General features: G+C 41.1%; 1 protein-coding gene and 1 long non-coding RNA gene across 2 annotated transcripts in view; one reads left to right on the forward strand and one right to left on the reverse strand.

Moving 5' to 3' along the window:
• afg2a (AAA ATPase AFG2A) overlaps nt 1–24,336 on the forward strand; it is a 99,181-nt gene that overhangs the window by 70,326 nt on the left and 4,519 nt on the right. Inside the window, exon 16 of the mRNA XM_088292842.1 lies at nt 15,628–15,792. Within this exon, the coding sequence (XP_088148968.1) occupies nt 15,628–15,792 (165 nt within the window). The remainder of the gene's footprint in view (nt 1–15,627; nt 15,793–24,336) is intronic.
• Nucleotides 3,004–5,322, reverse strand: LOC148338530 (uncharacterized). Its single transcript, XR_015842802.1, has 2 exons — nt 5,261–5,322; nt 3,004–3,299 (listed from the first exon to the last, which is right to left on the reverse strand). It is a non-coding gene; the product is annotated as an uncharacterized LOC148338530 (long non-coding RNA).

Consider the following 24,336-nt stretch of genomic DNA (forward strand, 5'->3'; position numbering starts at 1 on the left):
CGGCGTTTTTACTGTAAGACAAATACAGAAATAGACTGCTGCTGCTGCTTGCTGGGCAGTGTTGGGTTTCGCTGCACCCGAGCCAAGGTCAGGAGATTGAGGGAAAAAAAATAATAGGAGGATATACTGTGTGACTCGTAAAGATTGTATTCCGCCTCGTGCCAGTATTACATTGATTACTTTCTCCACGTATGATTTGATGACGTTCTTATGTTACATAATGTCTTTATTACTTTTGGACGGGTCAGCTTTGTTTGACTAAACACTTCCTGCCCCGCGTGACACGACAGCACAGTGTACTTATACATTTTTATTTGCCACTGCATTACTCTAGTTTGTAAAAGATCACATGAATGAAAATGTCACTTAATTGGACGTGAAATTCTGATTTATGCATGCCAACCTTGTTTAGAGACATGCTGCACCATTAAATGCTCTTCTAAAAGATGGCTGAAGATGCAATCATCCACGTAACTATTTGTTACTAGTCATACCAGATCAGCATTAACGTTTTTGGAATCTGGAATCAAACCGTTTATGACCATTGCCGTATTTATACGTCAAGTACGTTTCAATGGGAAGGCGTGGCTATTTATGGCCCGTAGGCCAATATTTTCACCAAGACATCAGAGTAGTAGTTCGGAGACCACGTTTTTTTGCCGTGTTGTTGCCCTTGGTATTTTTTTTTTATCTCTTCTAGGCTTCATAGCTCAGACCTATTGCAGATTTTGTCGAAAAATTATTCTGAAGCGACACTTAGTGGAAGTAAACGATATTCAGTCACCCACCACCTGTCATGTCTTTTCATTGTTCTTGAACACCGGGTTTATCCCGATATGTCTTGAATACACAAATACATATACGTTGTGGGGCTCAAGAAATGATTTAGAACAGGTCAACAATCCTTTCTGATGATCCATTAACATTTTGAACTGATATTAATAGAGATTGAGAAGATTGCATTAGATGTTCTTTTTGAATACTTAATTTTTTTGTGGAATACTTGATGTGGCAAAGACACACCCAAATTATTCTCTCCAGCGGCCCCCTCATAAGTTGTGTTGTAGACGCCTGCTGTAGCGGATGCGTCACTTTGCATTTGAGGTCAGCACAGTTTTTGAGTAGATGATAAAGATTAGAGGGTAAATCATGGCTTGTCATGTCAATCATGACGGAGAGCACTGGCAACACGTTGGACGTCAGGCAAGTTTAGGTTCCTCCACAGGCGAAGCTAACGGAGGCCTGCAGGGGCACAAAACATTTTTTTTGGTCACTGAAGAAAATATTCAGTGTATCTTCATAGAACAGTTAAAATGCTTAAAAATGGTTGTCAAGATTGGAACTCCACTTTGAAAACGGCTGGTATCGAATGTGTTAATAATATAAGTTAGCCGACCTGTCAGGCATCAAGCTTTATATTGCAGACTCCTTCGATTTCAGTTTGCAGAAATAATTCTTCTAAAATTCTGTTTCACGTTGTATTTATAACCTGCCGTTCATTTGCTGTAGGGAATCTTTTGAGTAGCATGTTGTGAACGCCGCCATGGAAACATGCAGACCTGGCCCAAAGCATCGATTAGGCACCGGTGCTCCCTCCCCTCAGTACACACCCCCACTTAAAGCACCCACCCCCTTCCGGTCACATAACTTCAGGCATTCGGAACTCAAGAGGACACCAATTTGACCAGATTCCACTTTCTCAAATTGCAGGAAAACACACTTAACGGATGGGCCCTCCCGACATGAGAGGAGCCATTGTTGCCCTCGCGTGCCCACCCTTCTCCTCCCCTCACCTTCCTGTAGCCCGTCTCCCCGGCGTGTCACATAACAAGCTAAGAGCACACCTTTTTTTTTTTTCCCCCTTTTCCACATGGACCTTCAACAGGCGAGCCTTTGACAAGCTTGGCCGTGTAATGGGTGGGGGGGCACTTTGGGCATCTGAAGGGGCCATTCTCCAAGGTCAGGATCTACCAGGGAGGGAAAGTGTGTAAATGATACCTGATGGCCTGTAAAAAGATCATTTGATAGACGGACATGCTCGTTAACGCTGCAACTGACAACTGTCCGTTTAAACTGTTCACTGCCACTTTGACGTCTCACTTTTGGCCATTACATATTGGCTGGGCAGAACGGAGTAATTGTGGTTAACATGTTCGCATCACAGTTCAGATGTTCAGGGTTCGGATCTCAGCTGAGGCTTGCCATTGTGGAGTTTGGATGTTCTCTCTATGTTTGATTAGGCTACTATGGCTTAAAAATTATCAAGTGAATACTTGATAAAAATCACAAAACCTGGAATGGAGTTGAAAGCGGTTGGAGTCTATATTGGCGACAAATTCAGAATACATGGTTCTCAGTTTTTGCATGTTTTTCACCGGTTAGCTTCGAAAATGTACAAGCTGTTTATAAACAAATCTATGAAATCCATTGTGATGTGTTTTTATATACCCTATTCAGTACTAAATTCCATTGCACTCTCTTATTTATTTATCTAATTTATATATTTGTCTGTATTATTGTTGTATTGCACTGGAGAGGGGAGCCCTCTAATCTCGTTGCACACTTGAGTACAATGACAATAAAGGGATTTCTAATTCAAATTCTAATTCTAATTCTATTACAGGGTCTTTCACTACCATGTGAACCCTTAACTGGGAATTATCCAAAAAATTAAAATGTTGTGTTTATCCATCGTGGTGAGGAGCGAGAGAAGAGGAGCTACTTTACAATACCGTATTTTCAATATTTGGTCACTCCATTTATCAACTTTTACAGTCTAGCGATCAGTTTTCAAAAAGAACGTCTGAAAGGCAATGACCCTTAAAGGCACTCATTCATTTCACAGATACTACAGTATGTACAGTAATCATACTGTATAAAAATGTCTTTTTCTTGTTTGTTTTTTTTTGTTTGTTTTTATTATTTTATTTATTTTTTGTTTTAGCAAATTCGGTGCTACTTAGTATTTTTATTTTGTGGGTTTTTTTTGGGGGGTGGGTGGCAAGAATAAATAAATGACATTTAATGTTAATGGGAAAATTGATTTGACATACCAACAAAAGTGTTTTTTTCCACTATGCTAATGCCCAACTTTATCTCTTTAGTCCGTTGACCTCCGTGTGCCGAGCCTACCTTTGAATTAAAAATTGGTACTGGTTCTTACTGATCGCTTCGTTTTCCCCCCGTCCCTCTATCATCGCAGCGAGACATTCCTCAAGCCAGCGGCCAGGAAGCGTGGCGTTTAATTTGCGCTGTCTGAAGGAATTATTCATCTCTGCGTATACAGTAGGGGACGTTCCCTGCAATGAAGAAAAAAAAAAGAGAGAAAAATAGGTCAGAGTCGAAATCACCAAAAGGGTACGCCTGGAGCAGATGTGTGATTGGTGTCCACGAAGCCACGCCTTCAGGCCCAAAACTCCAGCTGAACATTCTCTCTGTTACAACACATCCCGCTTGCCGCTTCCTTCCTGCCTCACCCGTTGACTTTTAATACCTGCCTGTCATGTTTTCTTTCAGTACCTCCCCCCTTCCTCCTCCTCATCCTCCTCCTCCTCTTTCTTTGCCAGCCTCTCGCCGCGCATCTAGTAATTACCGCAGCTTTTGAGAAAAGCCTTTCATTCAAGTAATTATCCCCCCGCGGAACACAATAAAATGGCTTCCCCTCTAGAGGAAAGGGGAAGTTTTGGGGTTGTGGCGTAAAAGCTTTTCCAAACAAAAAAGTTCAAGACATTTAAAAGCAAAGTCAATAAATCTATTTTGGGGAAATTATTTTGGTAAATTAATCTATTTTGGAGAATATGATTTGAAAAATACGTTGAAAGACCATCGATCCTTGGTTTGGGAAAAGCCTGATTAAAGCATTTACACTGGAGGCTGACTTTGCTTCTTTTTGCAGCTTCCATTCCATCTGTTTGCAGCATAACAGCTAAATGCCGCTTCACCATGTTTGTGTAGTACTCTTACCTCCACTAATTGACCCCATTCAGATCCCTCTTGGGTTTATATTCCATTCGAATTTATTTCATTTTGTTAGGAAGGACCTTAAACCATTTAGCAATTTACGGACCAGTAACAGAATTTCAAAATTGCTTCTACAACTGACTGGGATTCAGTGTTCAGTAATTCAGACTAGTGCAATATGTTCCGATCCCTTTTTTTCTGGTTAGAACCCAAGCTGCAGGATTTTGAATGGGCTGCAGCTGTTTGATGCTCTTTTGGGCGATTTACAGTGTTTAATCAGCCTATTTGTTTTTGGAATGTGGGAGGAAACCGCAGTACCCGGAGAAAACCCACGCGGGCATGGGAAGATGCAAACTCCGCACAGGATGGCCGGAGCTGGAATCGAAGCCACGGCCTCTCCACTTAGATGAACTGTTTGTCAGTTGGGGACATTGATAAACAAAGCTGCATATCATCAACCAGGTAGACAGTTGGCTTTTGTTGAGGAGTTTCAGTGCATCAGGGTGTGAGCTTGTTTGGATTTGATCATGTAGACCTTCCAAGCTGAAGGCATTTTTTGCCTCTCTCCACAACATAACATTGACGATGTGTGATAGACTGCTAAAGTCAGGACTGATTTTGCTTCAAAATCTGTGCTACCTCCAAAACGGAATTTGCCAGGTAGCTTCGTCACCATTCGCAGGGAACAACAACATTAAATAATCCGACTTGGACTGGCTGTGTTAAAGGAGCTTTACATTACATTTTTGCATCGCCCCCATCTGTTGCGCTTGGTCTCCGTGGCAACAGTTTTGCGCTACCATTACACGGGACTGTTAGCGGAAGTGTCCTATCCATGTCAGTCTGCAGGCAGGATCCAGGCCATGCCTTGTGTTAACAGATGATCTGATTCCCATTCAGACGGCTCGGGTGTCGGCCTCGCTCGTCGGCGATGTGGAAAAGCGACCTCTTGTCTGAAAGCCTCCTGAGTCCTCAGCTCTTCTCCCCTTTCCTGTCTTCATTACGCGCTCCTTTGTGCCGTGTTCTTTTTGCTTCTTCCCCATCTCGCCTTGACTCCCTCAACCTCTCCATGTTCACTGGGACGATGACCATGAGTCAAACTCGAAAAATATATACATTTCCTAATTCCAGATAAAACCCACTGATATCGTCTTTTTCACAAGGGTGACCTGGCCATGAAATCAGCATTGTGTCATTAAAAAAAAAAAAAAAAATGTATCAATCAGCATGGATAGAAAGGCTGTAAGGGTGTAGCCCGGCATCGTGGGAAATATTAGCCCGTAGTGAATGTTGATCATACCTGATCCTTTGTCTTTTGTTTAGCCTCGCCGCTGCCAGCATGTTGTGGGTCAGGGCTCCTGCGGGTTACTGCACGCAGTCGCAGATGCTTTTGCAAAATTTACAAACGGAGTGTTGCGAAACCGCCGTTGAATGAGCTGCTTGCGGCACTCAAAATGATTTCGCAGCAAAAATATGCAGAGTAAGAATGTAGCACGTAAGAATTCAGTCATTTCCTCCATTTCCGGGTTCACCCTCGTCTTTTCTTTCCAATGAGAGCTAAGATCGTCACATGAGTCGATGTGATAACAGAAAAGTGTTAAATACAGTTTGACTACCGTTTCAAATAAAAAAGTCCGTTTTTGGTCGGGATCAAACGAGCGGGCGATCGAACTTTTCTGGTGTGAATACACCCTTCAGTTCAATGGTGAAAGAATTGCAGACTGAGGTGGGCAGTAAAACTAAAAGCTATCTTCCATAGTTCACTTCTGACTGACTTGAATGCGTGATGGTGTGATTTTGACTTAAAAATGCATGAAGTATTACGGTCGGGAGTACATTGGAGCTCGCCTGAGTGGTGCTTTTTGTTTGCAGCCTAATGCTTGACAATGTGCGACAGGATGCTTGGGGAATGATTTTGAGGGGAAAAAACCGCTTTGAAATTGGCTTGGGCAAACCAAAATTCAAAAATTCGGTTTGGCTCAGAGAGTTGTTTTGACTTTGTTTGGGATGCTGGAATTGTTATTGCAATGTATGATATGCTGCCAAGTTTTGATGTTGACCGAAAAAGTGTGAAATTATCTTGATCTTGGCTAATCCATGAATAGGAGTACTTTTACTTGGCTGGTGATGCTAGAATTGTCATGAAGGAGTATGATATGCTGCTTCTGACGGATTTTGACCAAAAATGTGCTTGAATTCAGCATGTGCATTGGGAACAATTTTGATAAAAGCGTGAATAGCATTTTTGTTGTTGTTTTTACTTTGTTATATATGCTGGAATTTATCAATTTTATAAACAGTTGATTTTTTTTTTTTTTATGTGAAAGGAGAGGAAGAAATTGACTGAGTGAGGCAGGCAGCTGGATGGGATTATCGTGCACAAACATCGACTGAGCTCATTTTGATGCAAACACACGCAACTCCAAAGTGGAATAATGGACGCCTACTAGGGGGAAACGGTTCAAATCCTCTGCTGCGACAAAAACATTTTTTTTTTTCCGTGGCAGCAGATTGGGTTACCGGAGTGGAGGCATTGAGGCGACACAGAGAGAGGGTGACCTTGTCTACGAGGAAATCTGACACAGGTTTTCACATGCTGGGTGGGGAATTTTTCTTTTTTTTTTGTGTGTGTGTCCTGTCCCTCCTCCAACTCTGAAGTCCAAAGTCTTGTATGTCCGCCTTTTTTGTGGTGCAGTACAAGATGAAAATTGAGCACGTGTTGCATCCAACTCATATAATGTGCCATGTGGTAGGAAGATGTTCAAAAATCTTGATTTGTCTTTTATCTCTTGTTTTCCTTTCTCTTGACACACACACTCACACACGCACACAGCCGGGCTCTGGTCCCAGCTCAGGATGAGGGTAAACAAAAACCAATGTTTAGATTTCACGGAAGTGGAAACGGATCCGGCCGAGTCAGTTGTGTCACTCAGCAGCACTGCTGTTTATGTTGGTGTGTGTCTGTGTGTGTGCGTGTGTGTGTGTGTGCGCACAAATGCGTGTGCGTGTGTCAGTATATGTCTGTGTGCAAGAGAGAGACAATAATTAGAGAGATGGTTTTATTTCTTTTATTTTTATGTGACGCTTTATCACTTACGGCTAACATCCACCACATTTACAGAGTACTTTTACCAGTGTAGACAAATAATGATTGTAACTTCACCAAATCAATACTCAAAAATACCAATATGCTTGCTAAAAATATCAATTTATTTGTAATTTACGATAAATTAATGAACCAAGTTTTATTCAACATATTTATTTAAATATTAGCTGTAGTTGTAATAGTTACAAAACATTTTATTTGTTCCTTTCCCCCGCAAAAACTATCAAACCATCATTATTTTTTTAATGCACAAATATACATATACTAAGCAATTTTATTAATCCAACAAAAATGACAGAACATTTTAGCATAACTTTAGCATTTAGCTTTAGCATAACATTAAGATTTGTGCAATTAAATATGCTTGGGGTAACAACCGCCTCGCTTTATTTCACACACAATACAATTCCTTTTGCTCACCTTGGAGGTGTGCCTTGTCTGTTTTTCAGCTGTGATTGGCCAGCCTGCTCTCCCCTGCTGCACTGTGATTGGTCGGCTTGTGTTGAGGGTTTGCGGCTTAGGTCCAGCTCAATTAATGAAGAATGTACGTTTTGTGCAGTGTTGGCCAGACAACCGTGCGTTGAGTCCACGCCAGTCCAGTCAGGAATGTGCAGGGTGCCCACAGGAACCGGGAGACGTTCACACTGAAGGCCAGTTGCCTTGAAAACCAAGCAGAGAACTGCGGACAGCTCTCAGGAAACAGCTCTTTGTAAAGCAAACATACATGTGTTTTATGGCAGACACTGCTGCTTTTTTTTTTTTTTTTTTTAAATGATGATGGCCTCCAAAGAGTCCACTTTTCAACATGACCTCGCTCTCATTTCCTCTGCTTTTCTTCACCCTCCTGTAATAATAATCTTACCTTTTTTCTTCCCAGCCGCTTTTATTGCTTTAGTTGTTTTGACACATCCGCGGTTATAATTGCAGGGAAACAAGTGGAGGGTGGGTGATCCCTCGTTAGCCCCCCCGCTCGCCTTTTGTTGCGAACCCTCGTGTCCATATGAGCGTGACCCCTCTGTCACACAACACACACCATAAAAGGTCAAATATGTTTAAAAGTTGCCTTGATTTGCCTTACATTCACAATAACAGCGTTCAAAAAGTCACAGCTGTGAGCGGAAAGTTTTAATACAAAAAACCTCGGGCTGGGCCGATTATGCGGGAAAAAAAAAATAAAAGTCGTGGTTACTTCGATTGATATATAAATCACGATTAATACACGTCATTATTCATTGATTTAAAAACGTTGTATTTGTTCAACTACCAAAACTCAACTTTAAAGAAAGTATTACTTGAAACAACTACCAGAAAATAAATGACAAACAGTAAAATTATAAAACAAAACAAAACAAAACCCTCTTAGTGTGGTGCTTTGCGTTCATGGAGTACACGCAACATATGAAGAGTTGCAGACGAAAGTTGGGAATTAGCTTTAGCTTTATGAATATAACTCCTTTTTCACAGATTAGGAAGAATACATACCTTTGAATGTTGTTATTACCTTTCTGTATTTGTTACGACGGCGTTTGTGTGTGAAAATAGATCATTTCAAGAAATATCACTCCTGGAACTCCTTGCTAATTTAATTAGCCTGTCAGTGGGATTTAACATTGATTGCTAGCATTAGCATCTGTGATATTTCCCAAATCAACACTCTAAAAACAATTGGGTGAAAAATAACACTATTTGGGTAAAAAAAAAAAAAATGGACCGGTCCACCCACCTTCTGGCCTTGTATTATATAAATAAATTACAAAAAAAAAAAAAAAACACCCCAATCCTTGGGGTTGTTTTGTGTAAAAGTAACCACCAACATTGGGTCCAATTTGACCCAAGTAGTGGATTGGTCCATTTTTGACGCAGAATTGTGTTGTTTAGAATGACTTGTATTTACATATACAACGTGTGTAATTATTTCTATTGTTTGTTTTTTTTTCGTTTACTTTTCCAGTCAGTCTGGGTGAGTGTCATTAAACAACTTAAAACACACTCAAAGAGGGTAAAAACCCATTCACATCACACGCTTGCGGCGCGAGAAACAGGATGCATTCAGGACGTTTTCACAATATAAGACCTTGCAAACGTGCAGTGCGCGGTTTGGCAAGTTTTTATGATCGTGACTCAAGTTATGTTTTGCTTAAGTCGGTACGGTCCTTGAAGGACCGCTGAAAAGACATTTGAGGTGTGAACGGAAGATGGGTGCGTGTCTGTACATGTCATCCATTTTGTAGAATGTGATCAAATGGTGGTGAGCCTCAGGGAGAGTGCAAACCACGCGTCATTAGCTTGTCCTGTCAAAGTCATTCCGATCAAAGCTTAATTTCTTTCTCTTTTCTGCTGTTCGACGTGCTGGTTTTCATGCGTGCAGGATGGCAGACGTTTAGCTGCTTGCTAGCTTTTTATGTTATGTCATGTTATTAAATTATGCTCTGAAATGAGTTGAATTTAAATGCTTAACGACAAGACTACAAATTATTTTTGTATATAATAAAAACAATATAATATATTAAAATTGAAAATCAGAACATATCATCATGTTGGAGTATGACATATAATATGCAAAGTAAAGTTAGTTGAGTACATTTTACTCTAAATATTTGGTCCCAATAAACAGATTAAAATATTCAGCGTTAAATTGACCGAGAATTTCATGCAAAATATTTTACTCTCATTACTCTCTTTACTGGGGCCAAATATAATCTTTTTTAAAGTAAAATGTATGCGACAAAATTTACTGTGTATATAATATATAATAGGCCTATGGCATGACTGCCTAAGTCATTTTTAATGTATGGTCAAATTTCAATCGTAAATATCCAACATGCTTGATGTAATTTGTCTTTTTCCTTTGTGTCTTTGGGTCTTCTTTTTTTTTTTATCATGCCACTTGGGCTCATTTTTTATTTTTTAAATTAAAAAAAAGTTTTTCTTGTTTTATGAAAACTTAAAAAAATGGCTGTTGATTTGGTATACAACAGTTAAATAAAATAAATAGATAACCGCTAACATATGCGTGGGAATATCAAGTCAATACAATATCACACAGGCCAGAGTGTAATGCTAATTCATCCGTGAGACTGTCTTGGTTTTGCCGTTTTGGTTTGGAACAGGGTTGGAAAAAAAATATCTAAGGTGTTTTTAATGTTCATATTTTATTTTATTTTACTTTGTTTCACTCTGCCGTCTGCAGCCAGGTCGCCATTGTAAATGAGAATTGGTTCACAAATGCCTTACCTGGATAAATAAAAGTTAAATAATAGCTTTTTTTTTTTTTATTTTATTTTATTTATTTTTTATTTGCGGTACGGTGTCTTTTAGAAGGATAGCCACTTGTTGAGAATGTTTTTATTTCAAGGGTTCCATCTGTTTTTTAAATATGCAGTACTGGTCAGTTCCCATTGCCAGAATTTGGGGTGGCCCTTCTCTCAAACGGCGTGACTCATCGAGGATTGCAGACGGACAGGTTAGGAAACCGCATACAGCGAATGCCTTCCGGCGTGGAAGTCCACTCGTGTCTCTGCGGGCAAGACAGCCGCTGGAGACATGTACAGTGTTTGCTAAAGTGGGGTCCACCAAATATGTTGCCGTAAATTATGTCGGATCATTTTAAAATTGTGTTTGTGATATAAATTGAGAGTGGCAACTTGTGCATTCATATTTTGCGGTACACATGGTTGTTATGTCATGCCTGTAAAAGGCCCAACATTTTTTCGAAAGAAACTTACCAATGTGACTTGCATATCATGGCCCAGGTTTTTGGATCTCACCATAGAGAAGGAAAACACAAATAGCGTGGGCGTCTATTTGTAAACACGTACTCCCAACTGCGAGAGGCTTATAATTCCCTCGGCAGCAGCAATTGTGAGCCGAAGATTCCCGGCATTCCACGTTGCGCAAGGAGGTCTTGAGGGTCTTCCCAGACAGGAAGTCATCTGTCATGAGGGATTATTTGGAATGTCTGGAATGACCGCCGTTGTTTTTTTGCCTTTTGGCGCAGAACCCAAGGCAGGCAGGGCATTTCAAAAGGTGACCCGGCATCTCACGGGAATAAATAGTAATCGTGGGATAGTGACATCGCTTTCAACAAAAGGTATGAAGTGAGTGTTCGACCCACTTTTTCCAGCGACATAGATTATTCCTACACATGCACCTTTGCCTGCAAAAATCTTTTTTCCTGAAGAAGATACGAGAATGAAGTGATCGGATGAATGAGAATAGAGTAAAGTAGTTTGTAAATGGGCCAATCATCTAACTTGTGACTCGTGAATACTTAAAGCTTAAAAAATCAATGCAGAGGAAGAAAGTCAACTAATCAGTTCAAGTTGGAAAATGCTGGAGTCCCAAGCCGCACTTCCACCCAAAACAGCCTCCCACCCCCATTGGCGTTGTGGGGTCCAAAACATCCCATCTTTTAGCGGCTGTTTGAAAGGGATTCTGATCTCCAACTCCGGCAAGCCACTCCAGTCAGGTTTGCACTTCCGCTGACGACATCTCCATGCTTCCTCCGTCTTATTGAAACACATTTCCTAGCCGTAGGTGTTTCTTATTACTAAAGGTTGGCGAGTAGTGAAGCCTTTCATGTCAGATGTGCAACAAGGTGGACGGATTCCTTTGCACTGACTCGTCTCAGGACATCAGAGAATTTGGCGTGTCTCTGATTGGCCAGTTGTCAGCATTGCCAAGTGGTCTGTCTGAGGGACCACAACTTTGGGTTATGAAACAAATCTGCTTGCTCAGCATTTGTCTTTGGATGTACCCACCTTGCTGCCTTACATTTCGGATACTTGAGAAAATTAAGTGTTGTTTGGATGGTTGGTTGGTTGGGAGGTGAATTTGAGGAGGTTGGAAAGCTGTCCCCTCCCTTCAGGGTAGTCAGATGAGTTGAACAGTCTGAAAGTTGAGGGTCTGCCTCACCGAAACCTTGGAGCCCGGGTGTCTGGAAGCTTCTACCGGAGCTAATCCGGGATGGTTTGCTTTTTGGTCCCAGACTGCCGAGTCCACTCATTTGAATAAATTATTCAATGTTGGTCGACAACTTGAACAAGTCCCGACCTTGAACAAAAATGATGAATGAAGTAATGTATAACTTTATTTATATTTAAAATATGTTCACGCTACCATTAATTTGTCTCAAAGTCCTATCAATGAATTGTGCATTTGTATCTCGCTCCATCTGGTCGCATCTGCCAGCAAGAGGTTAGCGGGTTTATGCTGACAGTCATGCCAGGGAGCGCGACTCAGGAAGTGCCCCCGGCTGGTCACCATCCCAAAATGCCCTCGACCTCACCTCCCACACACAAAGGCACGGGCAATGCTCACTAATGTGCGGGAAGAGCCGTGACAAATTCGACTTAGTGGGGTTGTTGTTGCCCTTCACAAAGAGGTTGTGTTTGGCCGGCCTGTTATGGTGCGAATATTGTTTGCGGGTTTGCACGTCTTGCCTCACAGTTCAGAGTTCTGAGTTCCTGGGCTTGAATCTCTGCTTGGGAAACTTGATTATGTGGCGGTTACGCGAAACTGTGTATCCAGTCAAACTCAGTGCAGCTCTGCTTACCTTTTGGCTGCTTCTTCTGATTTAAAATTGTGGTGCTTGCTAGCCTAGCTAAAAATCCGCGTGGGTGTGGTCATTATGTAAATTACAAAAAGAACAATTCACAACAGGTACCTTACAGAAATGATTTCATAAATAGACAGAGTCCTCCAGTGATCCAACTATTTGTATATAAGCAGTTAACTCATTCACTAGCAGGCCAGGTGAAAAGAATGCAGTTTTTGACGTCTATATCCGTCAATGGCAGTGAATGAGTTAAAAAGTCAATTGTTGACATAAGTCCCCTTTTATTCCTGCAAATGGCAACTGTTGATTGTTTGGGCTTGGTGGATGAGAGTTTTAACGCTTTAGTTTATGTTTAAGAAATGTCAAAGTCAGGTTCTCCAACTTGTTCAGCTCTCTATCATCCTCTAGGTTCTATCCACAATGATATATTTTCTTTCCTGGACTGCTGTGGATGGTCTGTGACAACGTCAGCCATCAGTGGAAGAATCCCAAGACCTGAAAAACAAGAAGTTTTCCTCTTGTGATCGGCTGCTCCTTTTGTCAACGCCGGGCCATGATGCGGTTCCCTGAGGCGAACTGCTTGTGTTCCAACCTCTCGTGTTCCGCGTGCAAACACAGGAAAAACAGCAGATAAAAGCCTGGAAAAGCGTCCATCACGCCCTGTGAAATGGAAATTGCTTATCCAGAGGGGGAATGAGGAAACCGTAGACAAAAGGCTGACGATTGCGTCCTGCATGCTTTGCACGCAGAGGGAATTTCAAGGAGCACAACCAAGCCTGATCTTTACTTCAGATTTTGGTCTTTTCAAACTTTTTTGACTTAGATTTAAACATACATGCATCTCAGTTTTTTTGTCCACTGATACGATAACCGATAACTTTCTGCTTCTCCAAACCATTGCAGATAACGATTACCGATCTCCTTTTTGTATAGTACAAATATATTTGTTGTGTCAGTTTAAAAGAATAAAACATTTCAATCCTACTTCCTACTAATGAAGAGAGGTTGGGGAAAAATATAAAATAGTGATCAGTCACAACATGGAGTTGCATGTTTTGCTACTTTTTGAACACAATTTCCCTTTGTAAGCAGATACGCAATCTCAAAAGCTCGGATGCGTATCAGTACCTAATAAAGAATTTGATCAAGTTTTGTCATCACCCTGCTCGTGTTTTTTAAATGTTTAATTGGAACGTTTCAAAGAATAAATCACTCACAATAATTTTGACTTGAAATTTCAACAATGCACATTGCACACACAATGGAATGGGTGAAAATTCTGAGCCACCTTCAAGCAACCATCCAGTCACAAGTCTGTATCTTGTCATCCTTGTTCCTTTCCTTCCAACTTTCTTTACATCTGCTAATTTATATGACACCATAATGAAAGTGCTTTGTTACAGTTCCAGATGTTGTGAATTGTGTTTTATAAATAAAGTTGTATTGTATTATATTTAGGAACGCGCTTCCAAATTTACTGGCAAATGTCGAAACTTTCTTAGGAACTGACTTGTGAACTACTTAGAAATTTCCTCACATATACCTAAGAATATTCTTATTGAAAAACTACAACTCACTTTTGCACGCACTTTCTTACTTAAGAACTTCCAATTTACGTATTTGCTTATTTTCTTACGTAACAGGCTGACTTTCTATCAAAGATGAGCATCAGTTGTCATCGTATAAACACTGAATATGACGATGAAGCGCATCAGTGAGAGAACCCCCCCAAAAAATAAAATAAAAAATTCTGTTCTGGCCTGGCTGATTGCTCTTGACGTGACCTCCCGCATGTCTCGCGTCTCCCGTCTTGCGGAGTGGAGTGCTGCGGTGGGCCGGCCCATCTGGGCCTTGGCGACCGGCTCCTTCGTACAAGAACAACAATGAAACTGTCAGCGCCAATTGATGCCTATTTTCCCGTGGATTCCGCATCAAGTTCAAGATGTTTGACAAAAACATTTCACCATGTCCATTTGCCAATCCGGACAAATTGTGGATCAGGAGGCGGCGTACTGCAAAAGCTACGATTTAATATCTCGAATAAAGGCATAATATGCTTGTTTTTTTCAGGCTGTTTTTTTGTTTTTTTTGTAGTAGCATTTTACTTGCTTAAATCATTTTTTATCAAAAATATGAAGGTAACTTGGGATTTTTACTCCATTCCCTCTTGAATTACCTTTTTTTTTTTTTTTTTTTTTTAAGCAAAGGCTTTGCTGTGCATGGTTGAGTGGAGCTCTCGGAGACGGGCGCACTTGTCTGTCCGTCTGCTTGTCTGCGTTGGCGAGGCGCCTGCCACTTAACGACGTCTGACAAGGGAGACAGCCGCAGCTTTCGGCTACTTAGTAACTGTTTTGGGGTCACACACACAAGTGATCTATAGGAAGTGGAGCATCGGTCGGGTAACGCCAACTTGGCGGCCGCTCAAGTGGATTAACTAGTTCACTTCAGCTCAGGAGTGGCGTTCATTCTTCAGTGTGGGCATCGTGGCCACTGCTCCCCATTTTAATGCTATTGCTAACTAAAACAACAGCAACTGGCGCATATGTACTGCTTTTAATTCAAATTTGGTGTTTTAACGCGAGTCACCATTGAGGATGGCTCAGAAATGGCCACAGCAACACTAAAATGGAAACTTGAAACTTAAATTTCGGACTTGTGCTGAGGCTCGTGTTTTTTTTTTTTGTTTTGTTTTCCTGCTCTCATGCAATGACAAAGACAACATTTTTGGAATTTGCGACACTACTTGCGTGTATACAAGGTCCAAATTTGGAGAAACCAGACAAATGATCTGGAATAAATTCATCTTGGATGCCAAAATTACCATGAAATGTCAGCTTCTGCAAAAATCTGCCTTTGTCTTTTCGGGCTTGGCTTCTTGAGACTTTTTTCAGTTTTTTTAGACGTATACCAAATTTTATGTTGCTTCATGAAACTGGCTCTGGGAGCTGAATTTTCAAGGAATTTTGTGACATTTAGTATTCACGTTCTCTTTCACCTCCAACAGGCTCTGATGCGACCAGGTCGCCTGGACCGGATCGTCTACGTTCCTCTCCCGGATGCTCCGACCCGACGGGAAATATTTCGTCTCCAGTTTGTGAACATACCCGTGGCCCAAAATGTGTGTCTGGATGACCTGGTGACTTGCACGGACAAGTACTCTGGAGCTGAGGTGAGTTCTTTTACATTAATTTCCACTTAAATGATGAGATCTTCATCTCAGGACCAGCATTTTTTCACGTGACAAGTAATATCTCTCGGGACTAGTCCTGTTCTCAGAACTACTATCTTCTCCCGGAACGAAATCCTTCCCTTGGGGCTAAATGAATATCTCACAGACTAGACACTTCCGACCCTACCCGTAACCCTTTTTGAGTTTGGTACTTTCTCTGCCATTAAAACCTTCATTTAGGATTAGAACCTTGAGATGAAAACCTTCTTTTGGGATGACAAACTTTTCCAGGAAGTTGGAACTGCAACCTCCTCCTTGGTCTACTTCACTCTGCATTCCTTTGGGACCAGTACCTTTTCTTGTACCTTAACTTTGTACTCATATCTCCTTTTGGGACTGGTACCTTCTCTATTGACCGCTTTCTCTCAGAAATATAGCCTTCTCACTGGACTCCAACCTTCTCTCTGGTCTTGGATCTTTTCGCAAATTAACATTAACGAACATCATTCAGAGGCCACAAACCTTTTCATCAAAGAAGTACTTTATCGCCTTACGACACTTGTTCGGTTGTCACTTTATGAAGTTCAATCCATTGAGTAGCATGAGTGTACGAAGCAGATTGGCCACATCCAAAATGGTGGCCTCGCTGACATTCGTGTATCGGGACGCACCTCAAGGCGGTATCTTTGTACATGGGTCTAGTATTACCAGTAGTCATTTGTCCATCTGCTTTCCATTGAAGTGTCATTTGTGCCTTTCCAGAATGTCGCAAGGCAGCCTCATGATCTGGTGGCTGACTGCGACCGAACGTTGCACAAACGCTTCATTGTGCGATGGACTGTTCTCCTCGCATCCCACGTGACGCCCGTTCGCAGAATTGCCACAACGACTTAGTCTGACTGGATGATGCTTCAATGTTTTCTTCGCACCCATGAGACATGTTCTGATAAAAAGTCAAGGCAGACCAAACTGCAAATGTTGTAGCTAATGTTAATCGAATACCCTGTGTTCATCCAGGTTAATTTAGTCTGCTGTTGATTTTTTTTTCCCCAACTTATTTTTTGGTTGCTTTACCAGAACCTGCATTCACCTAGGTTAGTTTTGAAAAAAATTCCCTTCAACCTCTTTTCAGGCATGCGTCCTTTATCCTTTTCCACCCATCATGTTGTGAAAGTTGTGGCCTCGCAAATTTTGCGGAGTGGCAATTTTCTTTCCTCAGTGTATAAACACATGGGGGAGGATTTTTTTTCTCCAAACAGTGCTTAGGGGCTTGATAAACTCACCTGTCCTCCTCCCAACTTACATCTTCTTTCCCAGTGCTAACTTTGTCCCTAAACGTCCCAAAAAATGGCCAAAGGCTCCTCTTCCTCCAAACAGATGTGACATTTGATAGTGTAATCGGCGCATTGTCAGCAACAACCCCCAAAGGAAAGGTGTGATGGCGCTTAGCTCCAGTTGTTTTGTGTTTGTGCTTGGGGGGAAAACACCTACAGGATTAATTTCACAGTCAGATCAGATCAAAGTCAACAGTCAACCGAGTTAAGATCCATGCATGCTAGCATGCTAAAGCTAATGTACAGTATATATGAAAAAAATGAAATATTTTTTCAGTAAATTTTCACCAACTTTAAAGCGGATCAGTTTGAGCTCCAAAATACCAGGAGGGTTGTTTAAAAAAACACACACAATGCAGTGCAACCACCCACACGGGGAGACAAACAGTTTCCTCTTCACACCTGTTCTTCGGTTCCTCCCCTTCTCGTGATTTACAACCTTGTATTTGTCACTGCAAAGATTCTTATCAGCTAAAAAAAAAAAATGCATCTCTAAACGTCCTCAACGCTCTTTGCCAAAACAGTAGCTGTGTATGCGTTTAATTGTACCGTTGGGCAACGACTACAATGAAAGATAAACGGCTTCAGAGGAATGCACGGCCGTAAAGAGGATATTTACACTACCGCTAACTGGTCAAAAGTTTGGAGTTTTTAAGATATGTTTTCCTTTTTTACGATCTCCAATAGGTTGGGTTTTGTCATTCAAAGAAATGACACAAATATTGCAACAATTTTCTGAACTGTTTTTGCTTTGTTTAATGTCACTCCCAGTTGAAGTCTTTTGTCCGACGCTAATGCTAACACATAATGGAAACGCCATCGCGAACAAAAGTAGCATGCATGTAGCTGTAGTTTTAAACCTTTAAATGTTAAAATTTTGGTGGGGATTTGTCATGAGCACAAACAACATTGCTACCGTACCATACAATAATGGTATTGTTTTATTTTTAAACTTTAAGACAAATGTTCATTCCTAAGGCGACGGTCATTTGAAATTAGTTTCAATTGTCCCACCTATCAGAATCCCCTTCTCCGAAGAAAGACTCGTTCAACACCTCGACAAAGAGCGTGAGGAAAGACGCCATTCACGTCTCCGCTCCTAACGAGCCTTTTGTGTCTCGTGTTTGTTTTGTTCCGACGTTACATGTCGACTTGAACTGTTTTCGGCCACTTGCTCAACGTCGGTGCTCACTCAGTGGAGGTATGGGCACCAAAGTATGGCCTGGGGGACATTTGGAGGCCAAGCGAGCTTTTTAATTTGTTTTGTTTTGTTCTAATGATGCATTGAGAAATGTAAGGTGACCAGAAAAAAATTATAATATTAAATGTTTCGAGATGGGTTTTTTTATGTTTAAAGAAAATGTTGAATGTTGCAAAATTGCGTGGAAATATTTGTTTCAATTTTTTTTTTTAAATTCACCTTCATTTAGCTGTCACATTTTTCTATTTCAATTTCTATATCTTCCAAAATTTCACTATTTTCTTTTTTTTTTAACGTGATTGAAGCTAGCAGGCTATTTAATTGTATGCTTTTATTTGAATGTGACCAGTTGGATGCAAAACATAAATGTGCATCGCCACCCAATATTTGGACATTATCTCAGAGAATTTCAACTACTTGATTGATTACTAAAAGCACGTGAGCTTGGTTATTCTGCCCCTTGAAAAAATTTTTACTTCCTTCATTAGACAATACTACTGTAATTTCTTCAGGTGCATATCACAATAATATCTATTGCAGTCATCAACATCCATATCGCATATCAAAATTTTTTCCAATCTCATGCAGCCCGAATTAAAAACAACACTTGTGGCCTTGGCGGAGGTATTGGGCTTATCATTTGTACTAGATGTCGTGTTCAGTCATCTCATGCAGGCCAACATTCCCCGTGTGTGTCGACGTGCACTTTGCTTCACGTGAAAGAGGTGGGGGGAGAAAAAAAAGCACATTTCACTGGTGCACATCACACAGGTGGACTTTTACACACCTTGACGTTAACACACACACGCGCGCACACACCCACACAAGTCACTTGAGTGTGGGTGTGTTTGGTAAATATGCCATCCCTGAATTCCCAGCTCGGTGGAGAATGCCGAGCTTTCATTCGTCTGATTAAGGGGCGAGGACAAATATGCCCTTAAAGGCGAGGCCTGCCTATGCCCCCTTCACACACACACACACACACACACGCACACTTAACTTTGTGTAACCCCAACACAGGTGCTATCCCACACGGGTCTTTCCAAAACATGCAACCAATCACATCGCCAATTTGAACTTTTTTTGTGTAGCTTGGAAAGGTTGAAACTAAATATTCTATTTGTCTGTATCTTATTACTAGTTCATTTTCTTTATGACTCAATAGTAAATCCATCCTTCCATCCATTATCCAAACCGCTTATTCTATTTCATTGTAAATGTTAGTGCTCTTAATTCAGAAAAAACCATCACTTTTACACTTCAGGATATTGTAGAATGATTAAATGTGTTTATGTTAAGATTGCATATTTATGACCGGAACATCATGCATGGGTTGCTGTTAACTCATTGACTGCCATTGACGGCTAAAGACGTCAAAGATCTTTTTTTTTTACTCAGCTGATAATGAATGAGTTAAAAAAAAAAAAAAATACACAGCAGACTATGGATGAGAACTTTCTTTTTGGACTACAAACTTGGGGTCACACCTGACCCCTATTCACTAATTGACTTTCCAATAGCTGTATATTTGTGACCGAACGTCGACATTAAATCATATTAATTGGTGGTGAAAAATGGATCTTCACCAGCGGATATTTCCAAATGCAATTTAAGCAGCAGTCAAAAACAATGGAGTCATCATGATAATGGGCCATTGAATTCAGAATCTTATAGTTTGTTTTTTTTGATCCACCACGCACAAACTGCACTGCTAAGTCATGTCAGTTATCAGAATGAGCACAACAGACCTTCCTTCAAAGTAGCCGTTAGATGTTCTGCGCACGTCACTGGCGAAGATCAGCATAACTCCCGGACCCACTACACAAGTTAATTTTACCTTAAAATTGAGTGGATCTCTGTAGAGTTCACATCTCATGAAAATTCCTCAATCCAGAATTGAGGACCACCAGTAGAATTTGCCAGATCACGCCTTTTTGGTGGTTGCGCACAGACGGTATTTCCAGGTTACGCATGGCGGATTGATCAAAAGTCAGGATAGCAGAATCACAGCACCTTGAAAGACTATACACCTGGGCTGAGGGACTTTTTCTCTGGTCTTGTTCATTTTCTCAGGACCAAAACCTCTCAGACCGAGCACCTTCCCTTGCGACTAAAACTTCTCTCAGGGCTAGAACCTTCTTTCAAGACTACAAACTGTTTTCCCTTGGCTTGTACCTATTCTCAGGACTAAAACCTGTTTTCAGCATTAGAACCTTATCTTGTAATGAGAACCTTCTCTTGGGACCAGACCATATACTTAGGACTAGTGCCTTGCTTCAGATCTAGTACCTTGCATCCAAATTAAAACCTACCTTTGTGACTTCAACCCTCCCTTGGGAATACGATTTTATCTCAGGACAAGAATATTCTGTCTGGACTGAAACCTTTTGTTGGGACTCAAACCCTCTCTCTCGACTAGAACCCTGTCTTCGGACAACTCTTTTCTCAGAACTAGGACCTCCTTATCTCTGGACTAGAGCATTCCCAGGGCACCTGTACTTTATATCTGGACCAGAACTTTCTCTCGAGACTAGTACCTTCTCTTGAGACTGGAACCTTTATTTGGGACTAGCTCATATTGAAACACACTAAATGGGAGCCAGCACACAGCTGCCTTCATTTAAAGTGTGTGTAATGAACTCCAATAAAGTTCAAGTGTCCTAGTTCTTATATCGTGATTGATTCGCTCTGAACACAGCCACATCCTCAATTAGATGAGGGTGTACACACATATGGCAGTTTTACTACCCCTCTCAAAAATATTTCTTTTGCAGTTGAGTTATAAAGGTCATTGATCACATTGTTCTTTTTGAACAAGGGTGTGTAGACTTTTTATATCTGCTGTATGTATAGTATGTCATGTACTGCAGCAATGTCTTTATTTTCTTCTTCTTTGATGGCATTGTTCCATGGTGTCACATTTTCATCATCATGCACACACACTTAACTATGCCGGCCTCCTCCTCTCTCTTTCACTCTCTCCACACTGCGTTTTTTTTTTTTTCTTTTTTTTTTGCGGTGGGTCCGTGTTTGTGTTGGAGCAGCAGGCCATGCAGATGCTTCCTCTTTGGCTTTGGCTTTTTCTAAAGGATGAAACCTTTTTTATTTTTGGCCGGCCGTGTGTTTCATCCCTCTACCCATTTAGATATAATTTAATAACGACAGGATGCAATTTCTGTACTAAGTGGCTAATGTGTGAACATACGGAGTTTGCGGCTCAGGCAAGACTGAATGACTTAACTGGTTGCATTTGCTTGACTTGGTTTGACTGAACTTATTTTTGCCACGGAAATTTGGGACTTTTTCCAAACTGGAAGTTTAAGAAGTTTTAAGCGCTACATTACTGCAGTCCGGCCATAGAAATATAAAAATAAAAGCAGGCCAGTTGTAACGCGATACTTCGGGATGGATGAGTAGTGATACCGGGCATCGGTATCGGACCGATACTAGCCCGAAATCAACATATCAGGTTGTCATGAATGCTCCCAATCGCAACCATCAATACTGACAAGCAAGGCAAACGGAACATTTTTATGCGTGAATTGCATCCTTTGCTCTCATTTGCCAAATATGTGTGTGTGTGTGTTTAGAAGGTTTAATTTTAATGCTTAGAGTGCATTATTGGGAAGTTGCTACCAGAATTGACGTGGGCGTTACACAGGCCCACTTGACAATATTGTAGCCTTAAAACTTTGGACTTGCTGCAAACCCGAAGGCCAAGACTTGAGACTTGCACATACGCGACTTTCTCCCACCTTCCTACGTCCTCTCTCTTGTAAATGTGAGCGATTGTGTGCAAGGGTGAGGCAGGCAGCAGGGGGAGGACTGGACGTCGCCGGCTGTAGACACAAGGGCGGATTGATAGTAAACACACACACACACACACACACACACACACACACACTGTGGATGTGCTGCTCACAGGCCCTTCATTAAGGCTGTCTGATACGCTCACTGAGCGCCTTTGTTGCTGGAGGAAGCCAGAAAAGTACACCAGACTGATTTGAGCCCTTATGTATGTGCTGCCTGACGCGATTAGGCAGCTCACTTTTTTTTTATTTTCTTAGCAGCCCCAAGGGAAGGGTTTATTTTTGGACAGGTAGGGCAGGGACAATCTTTGTGTAGCACAGGACTGCATAGGTGGCATAGCAGCTTCAAACACACACACACACGCATATATATATATATGTTTATGTATTTATTTGGGGGGCAATGTATTTTATTTTGTATTTTGTTAGTTTTTTTTATTCATCTTGAGTTTGAGTATTTTACACATTTTTTGTTGAAATTAACAACATTTGCAATTTATATATTTTATTGAATTAGTTGGACCTCAGGGGAGGTGCAGCAAATGATAATTTTTGTAACTAAACTACTTACTAGTATATCTTTAGCTGTATGCGCAAGGAAAATGGTGTTACTAATTGGTCTAAATTACTTTATAATTCATTTGTAATAATTGTTGTTTTTTCTCTGCAGCAATTTACTTTATATTGGCACCAAATGCAGAAAGAAATTTGCTATAGCAACATGGTACAATTTTTTAAAATAGTTTTAGATTTATTGAATTAACTCCACAAAACTTTTAAAGAAAGCAAAGCAGCTAAAAATTAAAAAAAATAAGAAAAATAATTAATCAAATTTTATTTTCAATAACTTCCTTTTAATTAGTTGTTCAAACACAGTGAGAGCAACATTATCTGTTGTAACGTAAAAAAGTTAACAGTAAATTATTACTTGTGTGGAAATGTGTAACGATAACAGCCGCAGACGTGCGTCTGTCCTGGCTGCTCAGTACAATATGGCTAATTGTGAAAGTGGAGGAAGTGGTGCCTAGAGTCAGCGTAACATTCCAGCGTTGTGACAGGGGAGGACATTCGAACGGGGTTATGGCACGGGCGGGTGCGTTGGGTGCACGCGCAGACGACGGTACGCCTCACGGCCATGACGCTGCACACAGCGACGGCCTTTCTGCTCCGCTGCTCAACAGCACGTACGCACACACACACACACAAATTCCCGCTTTGAGCCACCACTGCTCCCCGAAATCGCCACGCTTGAGCGCACGCTTTCTGTACACACTCTGTATGTGTGCGTGGTGATGTACGACAGTAGGCAGGCCACGGTGTAGATGCGTTCCCATTAGCGGCGCTTGAATGAGCGCAAGTTAGAAATGAAAATTTAGCACAATGGTAACGCCATCCCCAGTAAAAAGAGGAACGCATGCAAAGTTGGGTTACACAAACGCACCTGACACGGTTGCAGTCTTATAACACGCTGGAGAAAATATACACGGTGGGCTCTAAGTAGGCGCACATGTTAAAAAAAAAATAATAATAATCCTTTTTGCAAGGAACGCCCATTACTTCCTTTCTTGCCTCCTTCATTCTTTTCTTCTTGATCTCCTTCCTTCCCTTTCCCCTCATTTGTTCTTTCTTTCCTTCCTTCCAAACTTTCTTCCTTCTTTTCCATGGACCGCGTATTTTCTGCCATCTTTTCTTCCTTCCCTCTGTGGTCATTTTTTCCTTTCTTCCTTTCGTCCTACCTTCCTTTCGTTAGACAATTTTAGTTTTTAGGCATCCTTACTTCCTGATCTCAGTCCTTCCGGCCCTTTGTTCCTTTTTTTCTTTCTTCCTTCCTTCCTCACTTCCTTTCCTCAGACCTGCTAATTTTCTGGCATCTTTTCTTCCTGACCATTCTCCTTCATGTCTTCTTTTGTCCTTTTTCTTCCCCTCCTGCCATTTTTCTGGCATCTTTTCCTTCCTTGCTTCCTTCTGCCTTCCCTCAGACCCGCTTTTTTTCAGGCCTCTTTAACTTCCTGATCGCACTCCTTCCATTACTCCTTCCTTTCCGACCTTGCTTCCTTCTTTCCTTCCATTCCTGTGTTCCTTCCTCATCGTGATCCACATCCAAGTCAAATCTGAATAGATCAGATTAATGAGGGCGAAACGTGCTGACTCAGAAAAGCACAGTTGAATTATAGTCTAGCTTTTTATCATTTTCTTTTCC

Source organism: Idiotropiscis lumnitzeri, chromosome 4 (genome assembly GCF_059441095.1).
Source record: "Idiotropiscis lumnitzeri isolate Australia: NSW breed Sydney's pygmy pipehorse chromosome 4, RoL_Ilum_1.0, whole genome shotgun sequence".
Lineage (NCBI taxonomy): Eukaryota > Metazoa > Chordata > Actinopteri > Syngnathiformes > Syngnathidae > Idiotropiscis > Idiotropiscis lumnitzeri.